Genomic DNA, 21,658 nt, shown 5'->3' on the forward strand with positions numbered 1-21,658 from the left:
TCGCCCACAACGAAGGGATCTAAACGTCAAGGAAAAATAACATTGACCATTCACATTATCAACGTGATTTCCTGCACCTTCTTTGGGCCGAGCAAGGCCGGGTAACCTTCTGTTAGTTCCTTTTAAAAAAATAGTACAAACTAATAATATAACGTGTTCGTTTTATGTTGCAATGTAATGATAACATGAATATTTTTGCAAGATCATTTGCAAAATTCATATCTCATATACATATTTTGTTTACCTTAATGAACCATCAACATTTTTAAGGAAAATTCCATGGACCGACAGTTGAGGACCGGTCCTAAGACTAGACCAGACCGAACAAACAAGGATCGAGTCAACACTATATTTTGGTCTTTTAAAGAAGTTCGTTCTGCCCCAGTCCCAAAGAAAATTAGCAGACGCTCATGTACCATTACATTTGCAAGGATAGCATATATTTCTCATACAGCCCCCTCCGTCTAAAATGATATACTTTTTTAAATGGTGCACTTCTGTCCTATTGGTTAAATATGGGCTAGTCAACAGAAATCCATTTTTTTTCTTTAATTTCAACGTTTTATTTAGCATAGTAAGAATTATCCGATTTAGGTAAAAAATGGACCGTTTTGTTCTATAACTTGTTGCCAGGTAATTTCATAAGGGCTCTTTCAAATATACCTCCGTCCCTATTGACAAAAAACTGGGAGATTAGCCTTTCATAAGCTTCTTTTGAGGCGAATGTTTCACCAACAAAATCATTCGCCATAAAGAGGAGCAGGTTGTAATCACTTTGAGCCAGGTCCATACTATAAGGTGGATGCACAAAAACCCCCAACCAAGCTCTCAGAGCTTCCGGCGAGACAACGTCGATGTGTATGGCCTGACATGTTCCTGAACACAATTCATCTCTTACCGGCCAAAGATGGCTACTTTTGGCCGATGGTTTCCTTCAGATGGTCCAATTGTTGACAGTACAACTCCGAATTAAGAGTTTGGCTATTGAGGAGCAGTCCATAGGATATGCTTCTCTTCCAATCCCCCCAAACACAGAGCAACATCTCCCTGGGCGTTAATCCTTGTAGGCCAACTGTTCTTGGACCTCCACCATTTTCATTGTTGTTGTCATAAGTGGCCCACTTTTTACAACCAGTAACCATCCGTTCAGACATGGATAGATTTTGTTGCGATTAAGCCCAGTGAGTTTTTATATTAGTTAATACATAGAGCTTCTTTTTTAATCCAGCCTTATTTAAGTAATTCCAAACGGTTTTTTTGTGCAAAACTATCTATCGGCTGGTTTCGAAAAATCGATCTTTCCGATCAGACTTATACAATGCTTTGTGATTACTAAAACTATCTATTAATTTTCTTTTTCTATTATTTCGATGTTTAATCCTAGTAATTTATTGTAAACAATTGTCTAAAGAAACAGTTGACAAACAATTACCAAAGTCAACCTAGAAATAAAAGTATCATAACCAACAACATGGATCAACACAGAGCCACAATTCTGGAGGTATCATTGAGTAAAAAATTACCATAAGAGATCTTTAAAGTGCTGGACTCTAACCGATTTACTGTGTAACCACGAGAGGCACACCAAAAGCTTCCACAATGTCCAAATCAAGACCAAAAGAATTTTTTGAGATGGTTCAATTGACCATTGAAGGCAGAAGAGGTAAGGTGACCGTCAATGCCAATGATAATGAATTGTTTGTTGAAGCAAGACTTAAACTCTTCGTCAGTGTTTGTAGCTATTGGATCGAGTATAGCGTGTGGACCGGTGCTAAATCTAAAAAATTTGGCCCTACTTTGGTATTTTTGGTCACCTCAAGGAGAGACTTTCAGGGGTCCAATATGCAAGAAAAGGTCAATTGAAAGCCCCCATCATCACTGCTGGAGCCAAACTAGAGCAAAGCTTTGTTAAGAACTGCTATGCAAAGCTACAAACCAGGCTGGAAGTGGGCATTAAGGTAAAATGCGGCTATATTTATTAGGAATATCAATAATTAGATGTACATTTTACAAATTTGATGATACAAAATGAATTACTCAAATCACATAGGGATTTTCAGTACTTATTAACTTGATAATATTCAAATATAACTGTTTATCATTGACATCAAGTAGTTTTTTTATGGATGTTTAGTTTTTTTAGGCATTTGATGGATTTTCTTCATTATTTTTTTTCGGAAGTTTATTTTAATTATTTCATTTGCAAGGATCAAATAATTTTCTTAGACTATTTTACTTTTCTCATCCTTAATCCATCAAAAAGAGAGTTAATTACACAAAAGTAATCATTCATGAGTGATTTTTAGTACTTATTAATTTAATTGTATGTAAATATCCCTGTCTGTTATCCTTCGGCATCTAATAGTTTCTATCAAAAAGACAAAACTGGAACCTGAGGAGTTAAAGAAACAAAATTTCCTCAGGTCCCTGAGAGCCCATGCAAGTGATCTCAGATTTTCACAATAGACTTTCCAAAGAACTACTAAAAAAGTGGGTGGAAAGAACCTTTTGAGGGTGGAGGGCCCCCTTTTGACACCGACAATGAAAGAAACCCATCTCCTCCGTTCCAAGACTGTCTTGAATGAGTCTTTTTAACTCTTTTTTGACACTTTGGCTCCCCCCTAAAGTGTTGATACCAACTCTCTCAACTACACCTTTTGAGTGCATGTAGAGGCGAAGGTAAGCAGTTGCAGTTTACGTCATGCAAACACCGAGACCCTCAATGCCACTGTCAGCCAGCACTAGGACGCCATGGCGGAGAACTAAATCCACAGCGGCTGCCAGGCCTTTCACCACCACCTGGTAGCCATCATTACCCTTAAAGGCGGCTACATTAATGATTAAAAGAGCTCAGACACATATTTATTTGTAATATTAATTTTGGTGAAATTCTATTGGTTATTAATAAATAAATTTTAAAATTCAATGTGTTCCAATCTTAATAGACCACTCAGTATTAGCCCCCAAAAATAGCGTCTCATGCAAGTACTAGCATAATTGAAAATGCTCTATTTAATACAAATATAAACTATGAGCCCCCAAAATGGCGTCGTCTTCGTCAATTATGATGGAATGATTGACGCCAGTGAAAATTCTCTATTAATTACAGATATCTACTATAATCCCGCAAGATGGCGTCTCCTTTGCTCAATTATGATGCAATCCATGACGTCAGTAAAAATACTTAACAACTATATGTATATTTTTGAATCAATCACTCCTTCCAAATCCCCTCACGTCATCGTATTGATTCTCACCAGTCCCCATTATTATTCATCATTCTGTCAAAGGAGCAAATTTTTAACACCCTCTCAAATTACGAAGAAATGCGATAAATAAATCCTTGACAAAATGCTTCTCCATAGTACTCACATTCATCATATATATATGAACACATATGATCTCTTGAGATGTGTTCACCACATGTGCAATAAGAGAGCAAAATAATCTTTTATTTTTTGCTCTGCCCTAGTTTAATTCTAATTATTTGTTTGAATCTATCATATGTATGTCGAAGCAATTCATACATATACAAAAATAGAAAATGAATCTTGTCAAAACGAGAAATTGATTCAATGACGTGTATTGGGTGTAAATAAATTTATGAAATGACTTTGTTTCGTACATGCGGATTATGTACGTATAGGGTTCGTTCTTTTGCAATGGATTTAAGCAATCTCACTTATTTTTGCCAATATGATGACACTTGATGTCCTTCAAATTTATATATGAGTTATATAAATAATCATATTAATACACTGTCCTTGGAACTTAGACATTGGAGCTCTGTAATTAAACATCCTTGCCAATCACGGCGATACCTCACTAATACAAATAACAATTTGTTGTAGGCTATCGATGTGTCTGCTTCTTTTTCTATTAACATTGATTGGGCCCAATTTGAAGTTCTATTGTTAAGATGTGAACTATTTTCTACAATGGTTCAATAGAGACGAATTAACTAACTGCCAACTGATTTTGGGCCTATTTTTCTGTCCTTTTTTTTTTTTTTTTGAAAGACAATGTTATGAGATACGGAGTGGTCCATTAAAATCTGAACACTTTGATTTTTAAACTACAACAAGTTATAATTTATTAATAAACAATAGAATTTCAACCAGCCACATGAATGAAATAAAGGCTTTAAATTATAGTTAAAATTCTTGGATCTATATCAACTTAATCCCCCCCCCCATTTGACCATAAAGCCCATAATTGTCTCATATATGTGTATTTAGTTCGGGGGTATATGTACTGCAGGGGGTATCCGCAGGGGATGGGCTAGAGGGCTGTAGCCCTTCCCCAAAATTAAATTTTTTTTGCTTTTTAATAGAAATTTTATATTTGATATTTAATCTAATTTTTCAAATTTTTCTCCACAAAAATAAATTTTCTTTGAATACCAATTAATTTTTCAAATTTTGCGTTAAAAAATAATATTACATTTTTTTTTCAAAATTTTTTTTTATTTGAAATATATTTTTTTGTAATTTTTGGCAAAAAAATTAATTTTTTGTGAACATCTGTAGATTTTCGAATTTATTTTATAATAAATTAAATTTTTTGTGAATAGCTGTGGACTTTTTATTCTTTTTTTTTTTTAATGTAATAATTGAAATTTTGTTTTTGAAAAATTTTATATTTGAAATATATTTTTGCAAATTTCTTTTGTGAACAGCTGTAGATTTTTGAATTTAATTTCACTAAATTATTTTCTTTTAATAACTGTGGATTTCTAATTTTTTTTTTAATATTTTAAATTTAATTTTTGGAAAATTTTGATTTTGATACATTTCTTGTAGATTTTCGAATTTTTTTTCCACTAAATTAAACTTTTTATGAATAACCATAGATTTTTGATTTTTTTTTCAAAAAATGTAACATTTGAAGTTAAATTTTTGAAATTTTTTAGATTAGAAATATATGTTTTGTAATTTAATTTTTCAAAAAAATTAAATTATTTGTGAACAGCTGTGGGCTTTCTAATTTTTACCCAAAAAACTTATTATTTTTTTTTTGAGAAAATAAAATTAATTTTGAATTTTTTTGATAAAAAATTCAAAAAATCAAGTGGAGTACATTTGTATTTTGGACGAATTATCTTCAATTTCTGTCGATAAATGATTATTGTTAACACTTTGTGTGTTCTGCAAATTGCATAACTCAAAGTGGTTAAAATAGATAAATGGATTGATTCATTTCATAATATGGTTAATCATATAATTATTTGTCAACTTTCTGTCTGTCTCTTTTTGAAACTGGACATCAGACGAATTATCTTGGGATTATATCAGCAAATTATTCTTATGAACTCATTTTGGTGTGTGGTAAATTGCACTATTTAAAGTAGCCAAAATGAATCGCCACAATAAAAGGAGGATAAATTCTTGGGGTCATTTGGAAGAACGGCAATGTCATGACCTACAATCTACTTTGAGAAGTTAGAGAGGAAGGTTTTTGACAATTCAACCAAAAGCATCGACTCCTAGAAGCCCTCAATTATCAATTACTTGGACAAACTCTCCCTTGCAGACGGGGTCAAGGCCTGCAAATCCTCCCGTATATAGCGAATGATTGAACAAAGATGGCGGTCACATTGAAATCTTAAATAATATTTTAAACCTCTACTTACTTCTTGATCAGGAATCAGTTAAAGGTGGTCCGGATTTACCGGAAGGATCCTGTATGTATTGTAATGGACCATATTGGGCCCATGTTAGTCTCTTCAATCAAATAAAGGTTATGAACAATTGTTATTATTCTTGGGTATTTGAATGATTAACACAAATTAGATTGCAAATCCTACAGTTACATGAAGTAAAATTGGGATTATGTTCTTTTCTTGATTTTTGTATTATATGTTATTTTTGGAGTGAATTTATTTCCCTTCAAAAAACTGTGATTCTCTTCTCAAAAGAGATCAAATATGATGTTGGTTCCCCTGTTCTGTTTATTTTTTTTCCCCCTTGGTTCTTCTTTTGGGGTATCTGTTCCCTTATGTAATTAATCTGACTTATGTTTAGTGATTTAATTAGTATCGCCATTAGTATCATGTGTATGAATAAGGAGATTTATATTTTTTTTAAATTAAAGATCAGTCATCTGGATGATTTGTTGATAAATAACTAGTACAGTCGACACATAAAATAACGCTCACTCTTCACCCAAAGAAACAAATTTAATTATTTTCTTAAGATATGTAAAGTGCAATAGATTGGCTTAGCTTCTACCAGATGTAATAAGGCAAGACAACAACGACGCTGTTTCAATTCTTCTTGTTATTATTTTTATTTGTTTTTGGGGTGCCTAGAAATCTATGTTTTAGGAGATGAGTTATCCAGTCATTTTTCGTATTTCTTTTCAGTTGGCCCCATGTTAGCCACCGGGGAAGGAGGAGAAGAGCTCTTGCTCCCGGAATTTATAGGGGCATTACAGAAAATCTATTAGTTAGAGATAGTGTGAAGCACCCTTCACATCTGTCCCCCACACAACGCCCCCTGCCTTTGCAAAAGGCTAGCCAATGTTGAAGAATGTCGGATACTGGACAGGTAAGTTCCTCATTCTCACAATATTATAATGTTTGTTGTGTCCACTTGAAGAATATTCTACTCAAATGTCGTGAGTCGATGCTGTGTCCACTCGAAGAATATTTGACTCAAATGTGGTGAGTCTATTTTCAAATTTGAAACAAATCGAGCGGGCGTAAGCGATGTTAGCACATCTATCATGCGTGTACACGCATGATAGATGTGCTAACATTCATGAATTAGCAAAGTTTGATGGAAATTGGACAACACATAGAAGTAGTTCAACGGCCTCAAAGTTTTGAAAATTGGCAACTTCTTTCTCAATTATTGGGATAACAGTTGACAATATATCTTTTATAATCTAGAAAAAGAAAAGAAAAAAGGTGTATTATGAACTGTTTCTATGATAATCGAGAAAAAAGAATTGGCAGTTTTAAAAACTTTGACCCCCTTGATCTACCTCTTTAAATTGTTCAATTTCCCTCAAACTTTCCCAAAAGGAAATGATTTTGACCCGTTGAGTTGGAAACTTAAACAAAATGAAACGGCCTAGTGTAACTGGAATTAATTCTGAAGAACTTTGCATATAACTTACAAAGGGGTTTCAAGAAGTTGATTCCTCAAGGTTAGAGAGGAGGATAAAATGATGAAGTCAGTGTTTTAGTATGGAGAGAAGTCGTACAATTACCTTAATATTCTTCATATATCTTAGAAATTGCATCTTATGACGAGTGAGGGAGCCATATTGAGGGATAATGTTTACCAACATCTCATGATAGATCCCAAGTATATTAGTTAGATCCCTTAAACCTCCTAGAACATGTCTTGTCTTAAAACTCCTTAAAAAAATCTATAAAAAGGGTGACTAAGGGCGTCCATAGTATTATATTTTGGGGGATGCTTTTTTTAGAAAAGACAAATAACCTTTTGGATTTCAATTTCAGTGTTATTTTTTGTGAAAAGTACAAATTTGACTGAATGACAATTTTTGCAAAGGCTTTTATATTTTCATTTTCTAAAAATATAATAACTTTATACAGAATTTAGGATTTGAGGGGGGGTGGGGGTAAAATAGAGGAATTTGATTTTCAACTTTTTGCTAATTTCGATTGATTGTAGTGTGAAATAGTTATACTTTGGTATAAAAATTATCTAAGCAAAAATGCATTTTAAGGGCGCACATCTCGTTCATATTATGAATTAGTTATTTGGCAGATATTTGATAAATATTTGTTTTACCTATGAAAAATGTTTATCAAGTCTTTTTCTAAAATTGTCCCATTGAGTAAATAAAGAGAAAATAGTTAGGAAAATTTGATGATCCGTGTATCCTTTTTTTACATTTTCGGAAAGGAAATATCCAAATTTCTGATGTAATTCTCTCTTTTTGCTACATACGGTAGCTTTAGAAAAAAAAACTTCATAAAAGTTTTTTTATGGGTGCGAACAATGTATATCATAGTTTATTTGTGTAAAATAATTATTGATGCTGTAATTTAATCTGAATTGACAAAGTACTTTTGTCTCCTTTCAAACTTGGAATGGGATGTTCCACGTAAAGATGACATTTTTGGAAAATGAAATTTTGCAAATACCAATCCGAAAAAAGTAAAAAAAAAAAAAAAAACTGGCCTAGGCTACAACCCTCCAAGCTCTCACTCCTAGAGATTTAGTAATTAGAATCACTAAATCTGGGCTGCAAAATATGTCATACCCCTATAAAGAATTTATCTCAACAAACGGATCCCATTAAAATCTTCAAAACCTAAACAACTAACCCTTATAAAATGAAGAAGTTTTTTTAGTTCAATTGTTTTTTATTTGTAGGAGATAAAACTCCATGATAAATTAAATTCTGGAAGCACAAAAATGATTAATTTGGCATTTCCTCTCCTCCAAACACAAAAGTGATTATAAATCACAAAATTATTCGACACTGAGAGTTGTTAAGCTTTAAGGATTATAATATCGAGGGTTGACGGCCAAATTGTCATAACTCTTATATTTACTTTAGATAATTATGCTTAGAAATCAGGACTCCGGAGTTGGTGTATGAAATGCCCGACAGTGACTCGCCTCCAGTATTTTGAATGTAGCCGACTCAGATTCCGACATGCACTATTTTTATATTATATATTTTATAGCCTATACAAGTACTAATGATACATTTGAGTCTAGAGACTATATACATAGATTTAATTTATAGTATTAGGTAGTTATTAGTTATATGTAGTAAATAATTGTCCCAGGCAATAAAGAAATAGTTGGAATATAATATAACTAAGAATTATTGGCAATATATTTATAAGTTTTTAAACATATTTGATTCACTCGTAACCGTGGAACTATAATATAATCAACCTCCCAGAGATGTTTGGGAATTTTGATTGTGAAGACTACAGAGTATTTTATGAAATTTGTTAAGTAAACTTATTAATGAGTTAACTTTCAAGTCTTATAAATTAATAGAACTTAAGTCCTATTATTTTATAAACATATAGAAAAAAAAAAAAACTTTACAAACTCTCAATGTAAGCCAAAATAACTTACAATTATAATAACTTTTGCAGCCAGCGTTGCTGATGATTTTTCGACTCCACAGCCCTGTTAGAAAATTCCTTTATTTCATTATAAATCATTGTGTTTTACAATTTTTACAATAAGATGCATCTGAGAAATTTTATTCAGCAGTCTTAATTCCTCTTTTTAAATACATATTAACTTCTAGGATGGGAAAATACACTAATATTTGTACCGTTTGAAGTACAACTTAACCCCCGATATTTTAATCTTCAAACCATAAGAGCTCTCCTTTCAAAGTAAAGAGGTGTCTTATTTGGGGGAGAGAACATGATTCATAAGTCATTTTTGTGCTTCTCGGATTTCATGAGTCATGGCATTTTATCTCCTACAAACACGGTACATTTTTTTATTATTTTTATTACAAAACCTCTTTATTTTGATGGATTATAACACCTTGTTGAAATAAATTCTTGATGCACGTATGATTGACTTTATTACCTCCAATTACTGATTTTTAATACTAAATCTTATCTAATGATGTTGTGGGTTTTGGAGCCACGATATCCTTAAGAGATGTTTCAATCAGTCAAAATTATGGTTTCCGTTTTCGTCATAAGATGCAATTTCTCAGATATATGAAGAATATTAAGGCTATTTTCACGACTTTTTCCAGGCCAGAACAATAAAACCATTCATTTTATGTCATAATTTATTAGATCCATTGTCAAAATTGAAAAATCAGTAATACGCTATAAAGTAAAAATTTGAGTTACGACAATTTGGCTATCAGATCACGATTTATGAGTTGTGTAAATATGATTTATGCAAGTCATTCAGCTTCATTTGAAGATATTAGTAGTTTGATAAAAAGTTAATCTATAGAATACGTCTAGACCTGGGACGTCTAACCCGTAGCCCACGTGCCGCATTCTGGCCCGTTTTATTTCTAAGTGCAGCCCACTACTCTTTCTCACTTGAAGTAGTAGTTTTTGTATCAAAATTGTCACAATATCATCAACACGCGTAGATTATTTATAATGCCTACAAAAATTGAAAAAAATATTTCCCAATTTATGGAATTATTGAAAAATGATTGCAAATAAATTTTATTGAGAAAACAGAGAAAAAATTTTGAGGAAAATTTTTATTTTTTCAAAGAATTAAATATATAATATATATATATATAACGCGGCGAAATTCGCTAATACAAAAATATCCTATGTGATGTATTATTTAATTAGCTGTCGATCACCTCATCTCACTTGATACGCCATGGGTATTTCATAATTTATTCTCTTTGGACGATATACGAACTAATAAGTTATTATCAAGGTTAGACCTTCATGTAATCGGTCTTGCTCAATCTGATGTATTGTACCGACTGCTGGGCCAAACAGGCCGATTTTTACAAAACACGCATCACCTTATAGTCTATAACGTCACTATATAATGTATTGTACCCATTGCTAATTTTTTTTTTTTAAATTGTCGTGGATTTTTTTACAATTTTCCAAACAAACTTTGTTTAAATTTTTTTTTTCAAAAAATTAAATTTTTTGCAAATAGCTGTGGATTTTTATTTTTTTTAAACCGTTGTATTTTTGATTTTTTTAAAGTGGTGTATTTTTGAAATTATTTCTCAAAAATTGAATTTTATATTGAATAACCGTGGATTTCTGATTTTTTTTTCTCCAAAAATTTTAATATTTGAAATTTAATTTTTTTCTTAATTTTTTTTTAATAATTATGGATTTTTGAAACTTTTTTCAAAAAAATGTAGTGTTTTCCATTTTTTTCCAAAAATTTAACATAAAAAATTTGATTTTTGTAATGTTCTTTTCAAAAAAAAAAAAAAAAATTAGGATTTATTTTGAATTAAAAAAATCCCCCCCCACAAATATATATATATATAATCCTGCGGACGCCCCTGAGTCCAAATTTTTCTATATGGCCGTCCAAACGGAACTTCTTAAAAGGACCGTATCAGTTCAGTCTATTAAAAAAACATCAAGATCTCTGGATCAGTCTGGGGGTTTCAGACCAAATCCCAATATTAGTAGCTAGATAAATTATTATCTAGCTTTTTTCTTTCTTTTTCTAATTCATTGACTCGATTCGACTCAAGTCGACACAACAGTACATTATTTATCTTTTGGTCAACTCAATTTGTACAATTTCCCCTCCCAACAACCTCAAAAATAAACAAAATGGCAGCCTTTTTAAAGAAGTTATTATTTTCGTAGTTGGGAGGGAGATAGTCTGAGGATTGATCCTATCATCAACCAATTGAAGACACCCCATTTTTTCATTTCAAATTATATACTTTTAACTTAAAGCAATACTAATTAAGCCATATTTCCCATATCTACTATTATTTTTTGTTTGGGAAAATTTTTTTACCTAACTAAAATATGTTAGAACAACAAGGATAATTTTCTTCTGATACTCAAATGTCCTTCTCAGATAAACAGATCAACCATCACATAAGGATCAATCAATATGAAAATGAAAAAGAATTCAGCATGTTGGCAACACCTAGCACAGCTCATTCTAACAACCTTCCTAGTTTTGATCAATGCTGGGAATGCCGCGAACATCGAAGGTAAGAAGTCATACTTACAGCACTCCAATTACATATTTATATCTAAAGGACTCTAGGGAACGAATGGACATGCCTATTAAAAAAATAGTTATCCTCTATTTTCTGATTGGTTTAAAAGTGTCAATTGTAGATTGCTCAAAATTTTGAGTATTTCCACTATATAAATTCCATTCTTTCACCCAATTTAAAAGATAATAAAATAATTTATTATAAAAAATCAATTTTATTATTTTCATGATTATTAAAACAATGCTTGTTAGTTTGTCAGGACTCTGTGCAATGCCGGATACTACCGTTAGTATATTTTTAAGTTTACTATTGATTTTATCACAAATGGAATCCAAAAGGGTCAAACAAATCAGTCTAAAATTTAGCAAGTAGACGTATAAAATGATCCTACCATGTTTTTTTTAAGGCTCCGAATACTATTTTTTTATAACTAGTGGTAATACCCGGCATTGACCAGATTTAGTAGGTGTCCACGAAGATACAAATTTTGCTTTAATAATATAAAAGGTAAATCCCCTACAAATCCCTGGTTTTACTCACTGGTTTTCATGACTACACTCACATGTAGCTACTCCCTAAAAACTTGGACATTGTCTCCTCAAAAATAAAACAATAATAGAAAAAAGTTAGAGATTTAAAAAAATGATTTGATGAGCCAGGGAGTACTTAAGCTAGTTGCTGAAGTTCATTTAAAGTCTTTTTTTTTTTTTTTTTAAACTTTTATAGAAAGTACATTTTTCTTTCTTTTTTAATATGAGTTGAACTCAACACCTGGTAGGTTTGATTCATTTTATACAGTCCTCTCTCTATCTTAAACTCCTTTTTTCCCTTTATACTGTATTGGTATATAATATCCATCAGGGAGCCCTATATACCGTTCATACTCTGATTTTTTCCCCCATTATGTATATAAATAACATACATATTTGATGGCTCATGCACACACCGGCTATATTTTCCTAGATTGATATTGCTTAGAACAAAAATATATTTGATATACATCAGGGAGCACTATTTGCAGTGCACCCTATGACTTTTTTGCAGACATTCTTACATACATAACAAAGGGCTGAAAAGTCATAAACGGATCACCTTATTTTTTTTTTAATTCACCTCATTTTTAGTGTATGGTGAACCTTCAAAAGACAGCTGTCAAAATTTAATGACAATTTGTTCATTACTTTATGAGTTAGTATAGTAAGTGTGACGAAACTTTGTAATTTCCAAAACAATTTCATATTTGTATTTTGCACTGCTTTTTGATGGGGATAAACAGAGTTGAAGCTATGCAAATGCTTGGAAAGCGAAATGGGGACTCCAGTGTTTTCATTGTTAATCCGGAGATTGTTAACCTATGTCACAGACAGATAGACTTTGCTTTATTAATAAAATAATATTTATTATTAAATTCTTCCTTTTTATTACGCAAGATTTCTAACTTTTCATCCTTCAATTTTTTTTTATTTGAGGCAGAATTTCGAATCTCCACTCTTTTCAAAGAGTCCTTGACCTTTACTTATCCCAAAAAGTATAAATTACATATATCTCTATTTTATAGGACTTACGGACTTGGTGGATATTCTGAATCTTCGCGACATCCCTCCAGGTATAACTGGAGCAACAGGGATGTGCGAAAAAAGACCAGATGGATCCACGGACAAGGCCTATAAAATCAACAAACGTAAGATTGCAAGCATTCCCACTGCTAACGTTTTTCAAGATGGATTTCCTTCCGACTTTTCTATCTTGACTACGTTTAGAGCAAATCAAAACTCGAGATCCATGCTCTTCACTCTCTACAGCTCGGAGGGTGAAGAAGTCATGTCTCTCAAAATTGCTAGGAGGCTTAGAATGACTTATATAGGCGAAAACGGACGTATAAAGAATCGAATTAAATTTGGAATGAATCTTGCTGATGGAAAGTAAGAGTACTCTTGAAATGATTCTTCATTTTATAACTGGGTTTTTTCTTTCTTCTTCTTAATGTTAGATGGCATCGTCTGGGCCTGAGTATCAAAGGAAATACAATCACTGCCCTTGCAGACTGTGGTCGACGACAACAAAATCAAGAAATCAAAAGACCTGATGGTGAAACCCTTTCTAACTCAGGGATCATACTTCTTGGACAACAAATCGATGATAACTCATTTTTCGAAGGAGAAATCCAACAGTTGTCTATCTTGAGTAATCCAGAAGCGGCTTATGATATTTGCAAATCGGAGTTCATGCCAGACTGTGACACAGATCTACCTCCGCATGTTCTTCAGAATGATGCTGATCCATACAGAGGTATCGATGAAGGAGATTTATTGAATAGAGAGGGACTAACACCTGAAGAATATCTTGAATTCACCGAGAGAGTTCGTGAAATCCCACCACCTCCCAGAGCACCCCTTACTCCTGTACCAGCAGTTCCTCAACCGGAGGAGGTATTAAATTCTTATTATTTCCAACTCTTGTAAATATATACTCCTTTTTTTACTTCTTACTGTACACAGTCTCCAGCTGAGGAAGAAGCACGTCCTACTTCACTACCAGCAGTTCCTCAACCAGAAGAGGTATTACACTCTGATTATTTCCAACTCTTGTAAATATATTCCCATTTTCTTACTTCTTGCTCACTACAGCCCCCAGTTGAAGATGACTATGATTATGTTTTAAACGAGAACGATAGTCGTGGTGGCAGAGGTAGTCCTGGTGATCCTGGTCAACCAGGACACCCAGGATTATCTGGAGAACCTGGAAGAGATGGATTGGATGGTATGCAAGGTATCCAAGGTCCACCTGGAAATGTTCTCATAATTCCAACAAGTATGGGGTCCACAAAAGGACCTGATAACTCATTGCAAGAAATGATTTCTCAGGCCATGACGAACTTAATTGGACCAAGAGGCCCTATGGGCCTCACAGGATTGCCTGGTCTAACAGGAATGATTGGGACATCTGGTATTAAAGGAGAAGAAGGTCAACAAGGAGATATGGGACCTCGTGGTATACGAGGAATGGTATATAACTCTTCATTTTAATAAATATATACTCATAATTGAACTGTATTAAGGTTGGTTCTCCTGGACTTGAAGGAAAAAGAGGAAGACCAGGGCGAGATGGCGAAAGAGGATTATCAGGACCAGTTGGACCAAAAGGAGAGTCAGGTATCAGAGGCCTTCCAGGACTTCCAGGAGATAAAGGAGATAGAGGATACAAGGGATCACAAGGTCAAAAGGGATCATCTGGACCTTCAGGATTAGCAGGAGATGATGGTCCACCTGGACTACCGGGTGTTCCTGGAGAAATGGGAGCGAGAGGATTTCCTGGTCCACGTGGATTTGCTGGACTACCAGGACCCCCTGGTATTCCTGGAACTGAAGGAGGACCTGGATTGAAAGGAAACGAAGGACCACCCGGACCACCAGGTCCATCTGGACAAACAGGAAATAAGGGACCCATTGGACCTCCAGGTCCTGTAGGACCCTTGGGACCACCAGGACAAGCAGTATGTTGAACCAAATATTTTCAATCAAATATATATTAAAATATATGCACCTATTTTAAGGGACCAAGAGGGAAACCTGGTCTCCCGGGTTTGCCCGGATCAGATGGTATGCCTGGTAACCCAGGAAATCCAGGAAACAGTGGATCAAAGGGATCTAAAGGACCTCCTGGCCATAATGTAAGTATAGACCACATAAATATGGAGATCCACATTGTAATATATTTAAAAAAAATGAATTAGGGGCCAGTTGGATTTCCCGGACCTCGTGGAGTAAAAGGAGATCGAGGAGAGAGAGGTATTCACGGAGAAACTGGAATGAAAGGAGAACAAGGAGTAGAGGGCCTAAAAGGAGATATGGGAGAAAAGGGAGATAGAGGAAATCCTGGAACAGTTGGTAAACCTGGATCTGAAGGACCACAAGGTGCAAAGGGAAGTGAAGGTCCAAGAGGAGAGGCTGGTGCTATTGGACCGTTTGGAGAGAAGGGAAAAATTGGACCTCCTGGTTTTGCTGGATATCCTGGTGGCCCAGGAGATAAGGGAGATAAGGGACAACAAGGAAGTGATGGAACACCTGGCCTAAAAGGAGAAAGAGTATGATCATATGTAGTCTCAATACATCATTTTTTAAATTTCAAAAAAAATTTTTAGGGAAGAGATGGACAACCAGGAGAAAGAGGACAGACTGGATCAAGAGTAAGTCCAACATCAAGTTTTTGAAGACATACCATTTTTGTCTATGTTGTTATTTTGTCATCACAGGGTTTCCGTGGCAAAAGAGGAAGGAGAGGAAGTCAAGGATTCACTGGGCCGAAAGGAGACACAGGACAACCTGGTCCTTCAGGTCCTGCTGGTGAGCCTGGTATGGATGGACCAGTAGGTCCTCGAGGCAATCCTGGAGAGCCTGGACTTCCTGGAATATCTGGTAAAGATGGAATTAAAGGCCCTCCTGGTGAAAGAGGAGCCCCTGGTGAACAAGGACCAACAGGTCCTACTGGACTTATAGGTCAAAGTGGTCCCCCTGGTCCTTCTGGAGATACTGGAGCAGTTGGTGAGCCTGGTAATCCCGGATCGCCTGGTGTTCCTGGGGAATCTGGTAGACCCGGTGAAACAGGTAAAGAAGGTCCCATTGGTGCTCCTGGACCCCAAGGAAAGACAGGAAAGCCTGGACCTCCTGGTATTCTTGGATTTGTTGGAGAAAGAGGACTTGCAGGACTTCCTGTGAGTTTATATTTATCATAATTCTATTGAATAAATATTTTAACATTTTTAACTTCGACCAAAGGGAATGCCTGGTTTGAAAGGAGAAACAGGACCTAAGGGTCCAAGTGGACCCCAAGGTGATAAAGGACAACAAGGAGATACTGGAAATGAGGGTCCTGCAGGGCAGCAAGGTCGTATTGGACCTCCTGGTGGTCCTGGAATACCTGGTGCTAAAGGTGGAATGGTAAAGATTCTTATAATTTTTTAGTCTTCGATAACTATTTTTTTTCTTTTTGAATTGAATACTTAGGGTATTCCTGGATTTCCTGGTCCTACAGGAAGAGATGGTGTGATTGGACCAAGAGGTTTACCTGGCCCTGCAGGACCATTAGGTGAACCTGGAGAGGACGGAGCTAAAGGAGAGATCGGCGGCTCTGGAGAAAAGGGGTTTAAAGGAGGGAAAGGATCCATGGGACCTCCAGGTCCTTTAGGCCCAAGAGGTCCTCTTGGTGCCAAAGGTTCTATTGGTCCAGTTGGTGAAAAGGGTCCTCCTGGTATGTTGGGAAGACAAGGAAGCAAAGGAGAAGAAGGACCTCGAGGTGTAACTGGACCTGCTGGCCAAATTGGTCTAACTGGAAAAAGAGGGGAATCTGGAATAAAGGGTGAAATGGGAGATCATGGTAAAGTTGGTTCTCCTGGTCCATCTGGACTTCCAGGTGATCCTGGTCCACCTGGTTCTAAAGGAGCAGATGGTATTCCTGGAGCTCCAGGGCCAGAAGGATCACAAGGAGAAAAAGGATCCAGTGGTGCGCCTGGGTTCCCAGGACCCCCTGGAACAGATGGAAAACATGTAATAATATTTTTTCTTTTCAAATATGTAAAATAATTAAGTAAATTCATTTTTCAGGGAATTCAAGGTCCTCTTGGGCCTAAAGGTGAAGACGGAAAGGCTGGAGCTCCTGGAAGTCCTGGAGCTCGTGGTATAATGGGCCCTGAAGGACCCAAAGGTAATCCTGGTGCTCCTGGATTCCCAGGTAACCCAGGAGAACAAGGGAAACAAGGAATTAAAGGAGAACCTGGAAGACCAGGAGAAGATGGAAAAGTTGGAGATGCAGGATCACCTGGTGAGCCTGGATTAAGAGGAGATGTTGGACCATCTGGATCTCCTGGAAAAGAAGTAAGTTTTATCTTAACTGACTTTAATGCCCAAAGTATTATTCCTTATTCAACTCTTAGGGACCGACTGGACCACCAGGAAAACAGGGAAATACTGGGTTACCTGGAGAGAAGGGAGATAGAGGTCCATTAGGACCCTTAGGAGAAACCGGGCCAGCTGGAGATCAAGGGCCTCCAGGTGTTGAAGGAGGACCGGGATTAAGAGGTTCTCCAGGTCCTGCTGGAGAGGTCGGATCTTCTGGAGAAATGGGCAAACCTGGTTTTCCTGGTAAACCTGGAGAAATAGGTCCAAGAGGCTTGAAAGGAAAGAGAGGAAGACGAGGAATCAAGGGTCATCGTGGATCTATTGGATTAAGTGGTGAAAAGGGAGATATGGGAGAAAAGGGTGAGCATGGTTCAAAAGGACCACAGGGTCCATCTGGTCTCAAAGGAGAAACTGGCGGTCCAGGCGCCATGGGATTAAAGGGTTCAGAAGGTCCTCCTGGTTTGCCAGGTCTAGAAGGACCCCCAGGACCTAAAGGTACAAGAGGTACTTCTGGTTTGAAAGGAGAAACTGGACCTGGTGGTCAGCCAGGTCCTCCTGGTCCCCCCGGAGAGCTTCCTCTTTTACCTCCAGATGTGCTATTCCAAAAAGATCAACCCATGCGGGGCAAGAGAGAAGTTCGAGGAGATCAATCACAGAAGACATATAATGATGACGATGTTGATCTGATCACCGTTTATACGGATGTCTATAACATGAGGATCGAATTGGAGAAAAGGAAAAAACCCATTGGAACACGAAATAGCCCTGCAAGATCCTGCAAAGACCTTCATCATGGTCATCCACAGCTCAAAGACGGTAAGAAATAAAATTTTCAAATGCGTTTATGGTATACATAATTTGTATTATACAATATTTTATTTCAGAATATTACTGGGTAGACCCTAATCTAGGTATGTCTGACGATTCAGTCAAAGTCTACTGTAACATGACTGCTGGCGGAGAGACTTGTGTTTACCCAGATATTCATGCAAGTAAAATGCCCAATATCCCTTGGCAAAGGAGTGGAAATGGATGGTACTCGACCCTTCGAGGAGGATTTAGGGTCTGTTCCTTATAAATCTTATGATTCAATAAGTCCTGACTAACCCTTGTTATTATATTGTTTAGATTACCTATGACTCTGTGGGTACTGTACAAATGCGATTCCTCCGTATATTAAGCGAAGAAGCCACACAAGAATTTAAATATACTTGTGTCAACTCCAACGCTTGGTTCGATAACAAATCCAAAACCTATCGACATTCCATCAAATTCCTAGGAGATAATACAGATGAAATATCTGCAATGAAAAATAAGCCTAAGGTTATGGAAGATGGTTGTCAGGTAAACAATTATTACTTATTAGTGTTAGATTCGATTAAAATTTTCGAATTCGAGTTCTACCTATATTGAGTCAAGCTCGTGTTAAGACAAAATACCAATTTTCGAGTTCTACAGAGTTTTTGAGAATTTCTTCAATTGTAATGTGATTTCTAAATTTTAACAAAGCGTTACCTCACTAATTTACAATGTAATTTACGTTAAGTTGTAGATTTTTCTGCTTCTTTTCCCATTATCAGTGTTTTTAATGTCGAATGGGTGAATTTGAATTAGATGTTCAACAATTTCCAAGAGTTATTCAATAATAATTCCATGTGTGAGAAGAATTAACTAGCTTGCAACTAATTTAGGATCTTTTTCTGTTTCTAATTGGAGGAAAAGTTGTGAGATACAGTAAAAGTAAGGACTCGTTAATAAAACAACTCATAAAATGGCTCAAAACTGAAGTAGACGCCGTCTTGGGGGTTCACAGTTGATATTTTTACTATATTAAATGGACAAATTTCCAATAAGTCTTTATGAAATTTCATAAAAAGGCCTTCTAAATAAATAAATATTATTACGTGCATTGAGTACTACTTGATGCTATTGATAAACAGTAATATTGGAATATAATCAAAGTAATATAGACTGTTGATCCTTATGAAATGTCTAAATTTGTACCATTTATTTTTGATAAGCGTATCCGATGATATGAGTACTATAATATATCAATTCAAAAAAGTAATAAAGTTCTTAGGAGCCCCGATTTTTAAGGTTAACTGAACCAAATAAAAATCGGCTATTTGGTAACACTGATCATAGAAGATACTGAGGCGTCATGAGTTGTAAATCATTTTTGAAGAAGAGTGTATAAGTATTCACGTTGTGAGAATAACCAAAAAAAGAAAGGGATTAGACTCCTAAAAACAAGTCTCACCAACTGAAATTGATTATATCAAAATTTGATTTAAAGTTTAAATACTGCACGATCAAATTAACTGAACTTGTATATACATAATATGTCAATGTAAAGCACTTGAAAAAAAAAAAAAAAAAGAAGATATTCGCCTCTAACTAAGGCCCTTCATTTTACTCGATTTTTAATGGTTATATACCTTTTTTATTAATTGTAATCAAAGTAAAGCAATAAATAATTCATTTTTCAAATCCTGAATGTTTCTATAAATTTTGATTCTCATCTATATAGTTCTTTCATGTCGAAATATGGCACTGAATCGTAGCTATACCTTAAAAGCTTGATTATTTTAAAAGGCTTTAAAGTCCAAACCTGTAGAGGTTGAAAGTTTTAATGGTCATTTTCGTATTTTGCGGCTTTAATAAGACTTATAAATGTGGTTATTCAGCCTCTGCGCAAAAATGTTGTTGCATGGTGTATTAATCATTACTCAAACGTATCATTTTTGATTATAATTCGAGATATAGTCCAATTTCCCACAAAAAACAATTAAAAAAATTGAATGAGTTCGAATAATCTGTATTCTTTTTCGAGTTTGATTAATACTCAAATCTAACACTAATACATATTAATTATATAATACAAATCATTTAATCATTTCTACTCTTCTTTTACCCTTTTTATAGTACAAGGGAAGAGAGTCTCAAACTATTTTCAATCTCTCAACAAAGAAATTGAACCAATTACCTATCTTGGACTTTTATCCAGTGGACTATGGACTACCACATCAAGCCTTTGGCTTTGAAGTCGGTCCAGTGTGCTTTAAATAACTATATAATAATTATCAAACCTTTATCTGTACATATTTGTTTAAGATTTTTTTTAGTATATTTTATATTTAGTGTCAAACAGCTCCATCAATCGACGAATTTATTATTTTTTATCCTTATATGTTATTATTATTTTTTAATTTCTACTCAATCAACCCTTTAAGTTTCTTTAATTCATTAATCTTTATGTATCTTTTTAATCACTTAGTTTCGTATATATCCCTTTTTTCAATATCCTTCAAATGGATCATTTTAAAAGCATAATTTATCGATACGATAGAAAGATATATTTCTTAAAAAATGACGTTGTTAAATAAACAGCTCTCAATCTTTTCCTTTACGGATGATAAATGAATATACTTTGACAAACTACGATCCGTAATCAGTATTTTCATATTCTAGTCTAATTAATTTATCATGTAGCTTTATTTCCCACAATTTTTACTATTTTTTACACCACTTATTGGATTTTAAACTTGTTTAATTCGTTTAATTTTTTTAGTATGTTTTCAGCTCATTACATGTTGTTATTTGATGTATAATTACTCGGTTTTTTTTTTCATCATATTGTTAGTACTTTTTTATAATTTTTTAATACATTAATTATTTCTCGTTTTATGTTCATTTTATGGTCCAGAAACAACAATACCAGTAAAAATATAAAAATATCATTATGATACACACTTTCTTTATTTATTTAGCCAATGTAATCGTTTACATGACTACGCATTTTTCAAATGAGTTTGACTAATAATGTTCAACTTAACTACGAATTAACATCCTATTTAGAGCCTTCTTGTGAAAAACTTTGTTAGTTTACAACCCCCTAATAAATTGAGCAAAATGCTAACAAATTATAATAGAATGGGAAGGCGGAGTTTAACTATGGAAATAACCACATCATTTTGTGTAGTTTATAATAAACTATTAAATGGATTAAAATATGTAGAAGGAATAATTAAATATCTATTAAAATAAAACAAGTACAAATCACGCAAGTTTCTTTTAATTTAGTATTCACACAACCTCTAACA

The 21,658-nt window shown here is 34.5% G+C and overlaps 1 protein-coding gene across 4 annotated transcripts; it reads left to right on the forward strand.

Annotated features, from left to right (window-relative positions):
- Positions 1-6,042: 6,042 nt before the first annotated feature.
- On the forward strand, positions 6,043-21,303 carry LOC121124449 (uncharacterized). 4 transcript variants are annotated; one of them, XM_071891002.1, is made up of 19 exons: positions 6,043-6,302; positions 6,365-6,548; positions 11,514-11,652; positions 13,220-13,583; positions 13,652-14,090; positions 14,160-14,219; positions 14,289-14,666; positions 14,720-15,154; positions 15,215-15,331; positions 15,395-15,745; positions 15,803-15,847; positions 15,914-16,372; positions 16,437-16,598; positions 16,665-17,204; positions 17,262-17,531; positions 17,591-18,371; positions 18,440-18,618; positions 18,684-18,899; positions 20,481-21,303. In XM_071891002.1, the coding sequence occupies exons 3-19, from the start codon at positions 11,550-11,552 to the stop codon at positions 20,622-20,624; spliced, it is 5,043 nt and encodes a 1,680-aa protein (XP_071747103.1). In that variant the 5' UTR covers positions 6,043-6,302; positions 6,365-6,548; positions 11,514-11,549; the 3' UTR covers positions 20,625-21,303. The 4 variants fall into 4 exon arrangements, with proteins under 4 accessions (XP_071747103.1, XP_071747104.1, XP_040575536.1 ...); XM_071891003.1 differs by having other exon boundaries at positions 6,043-6,243; XM_040719602.2 differs by lacking the exon at positions 6,043-6,302 and having other exon boundaries at positions 6,331-6,548.
- The last annotated feature ends 355 nt before the right edge of the window (positions 21,304-21,658 follow it).

This window comes from Lepeophtheirus salmonis, chromosome 9, assembly GCF_016086655.4.
Source record: "Lepeophtheirus salmonis chromosome 9, UVic_Lsal_1.4, whole genome shotgun sequence".
NCBI classification, from domain to species: domain Eukaryota; kingdom Metazoa; phylum Arthropoda; class Copepoda; order Siphonostomatoida; family Caligidae; genus Lepeophtheirus; species Lepeophtheirus salmonis.

Excerpts from the sequence above, each read along its gene's own strand:
- LOC121124449 (XM_071891002.1), top strand. The coding sequence starts at position 11,550 with ATGAAAATGAAAAAGAATTCAGCATGTTGGCAACACCTAGCACAGCTC. Across the intron at positions 14,220-14,288 it reads CAGTTCCTCAACCAGAAGAG|CCCCCAGTTGAAGATGACTA; the intron begins GTATTACACTCT and ends TGCTCACTACAG. Across the intron at positions 17,532-17,590 it reads CTGGATCTCCTGGAAAAGAA|GGACCGACTGGACCACCAGG; the intron begins GTAAGTTTTATC and ends TTCAACTCTTAG.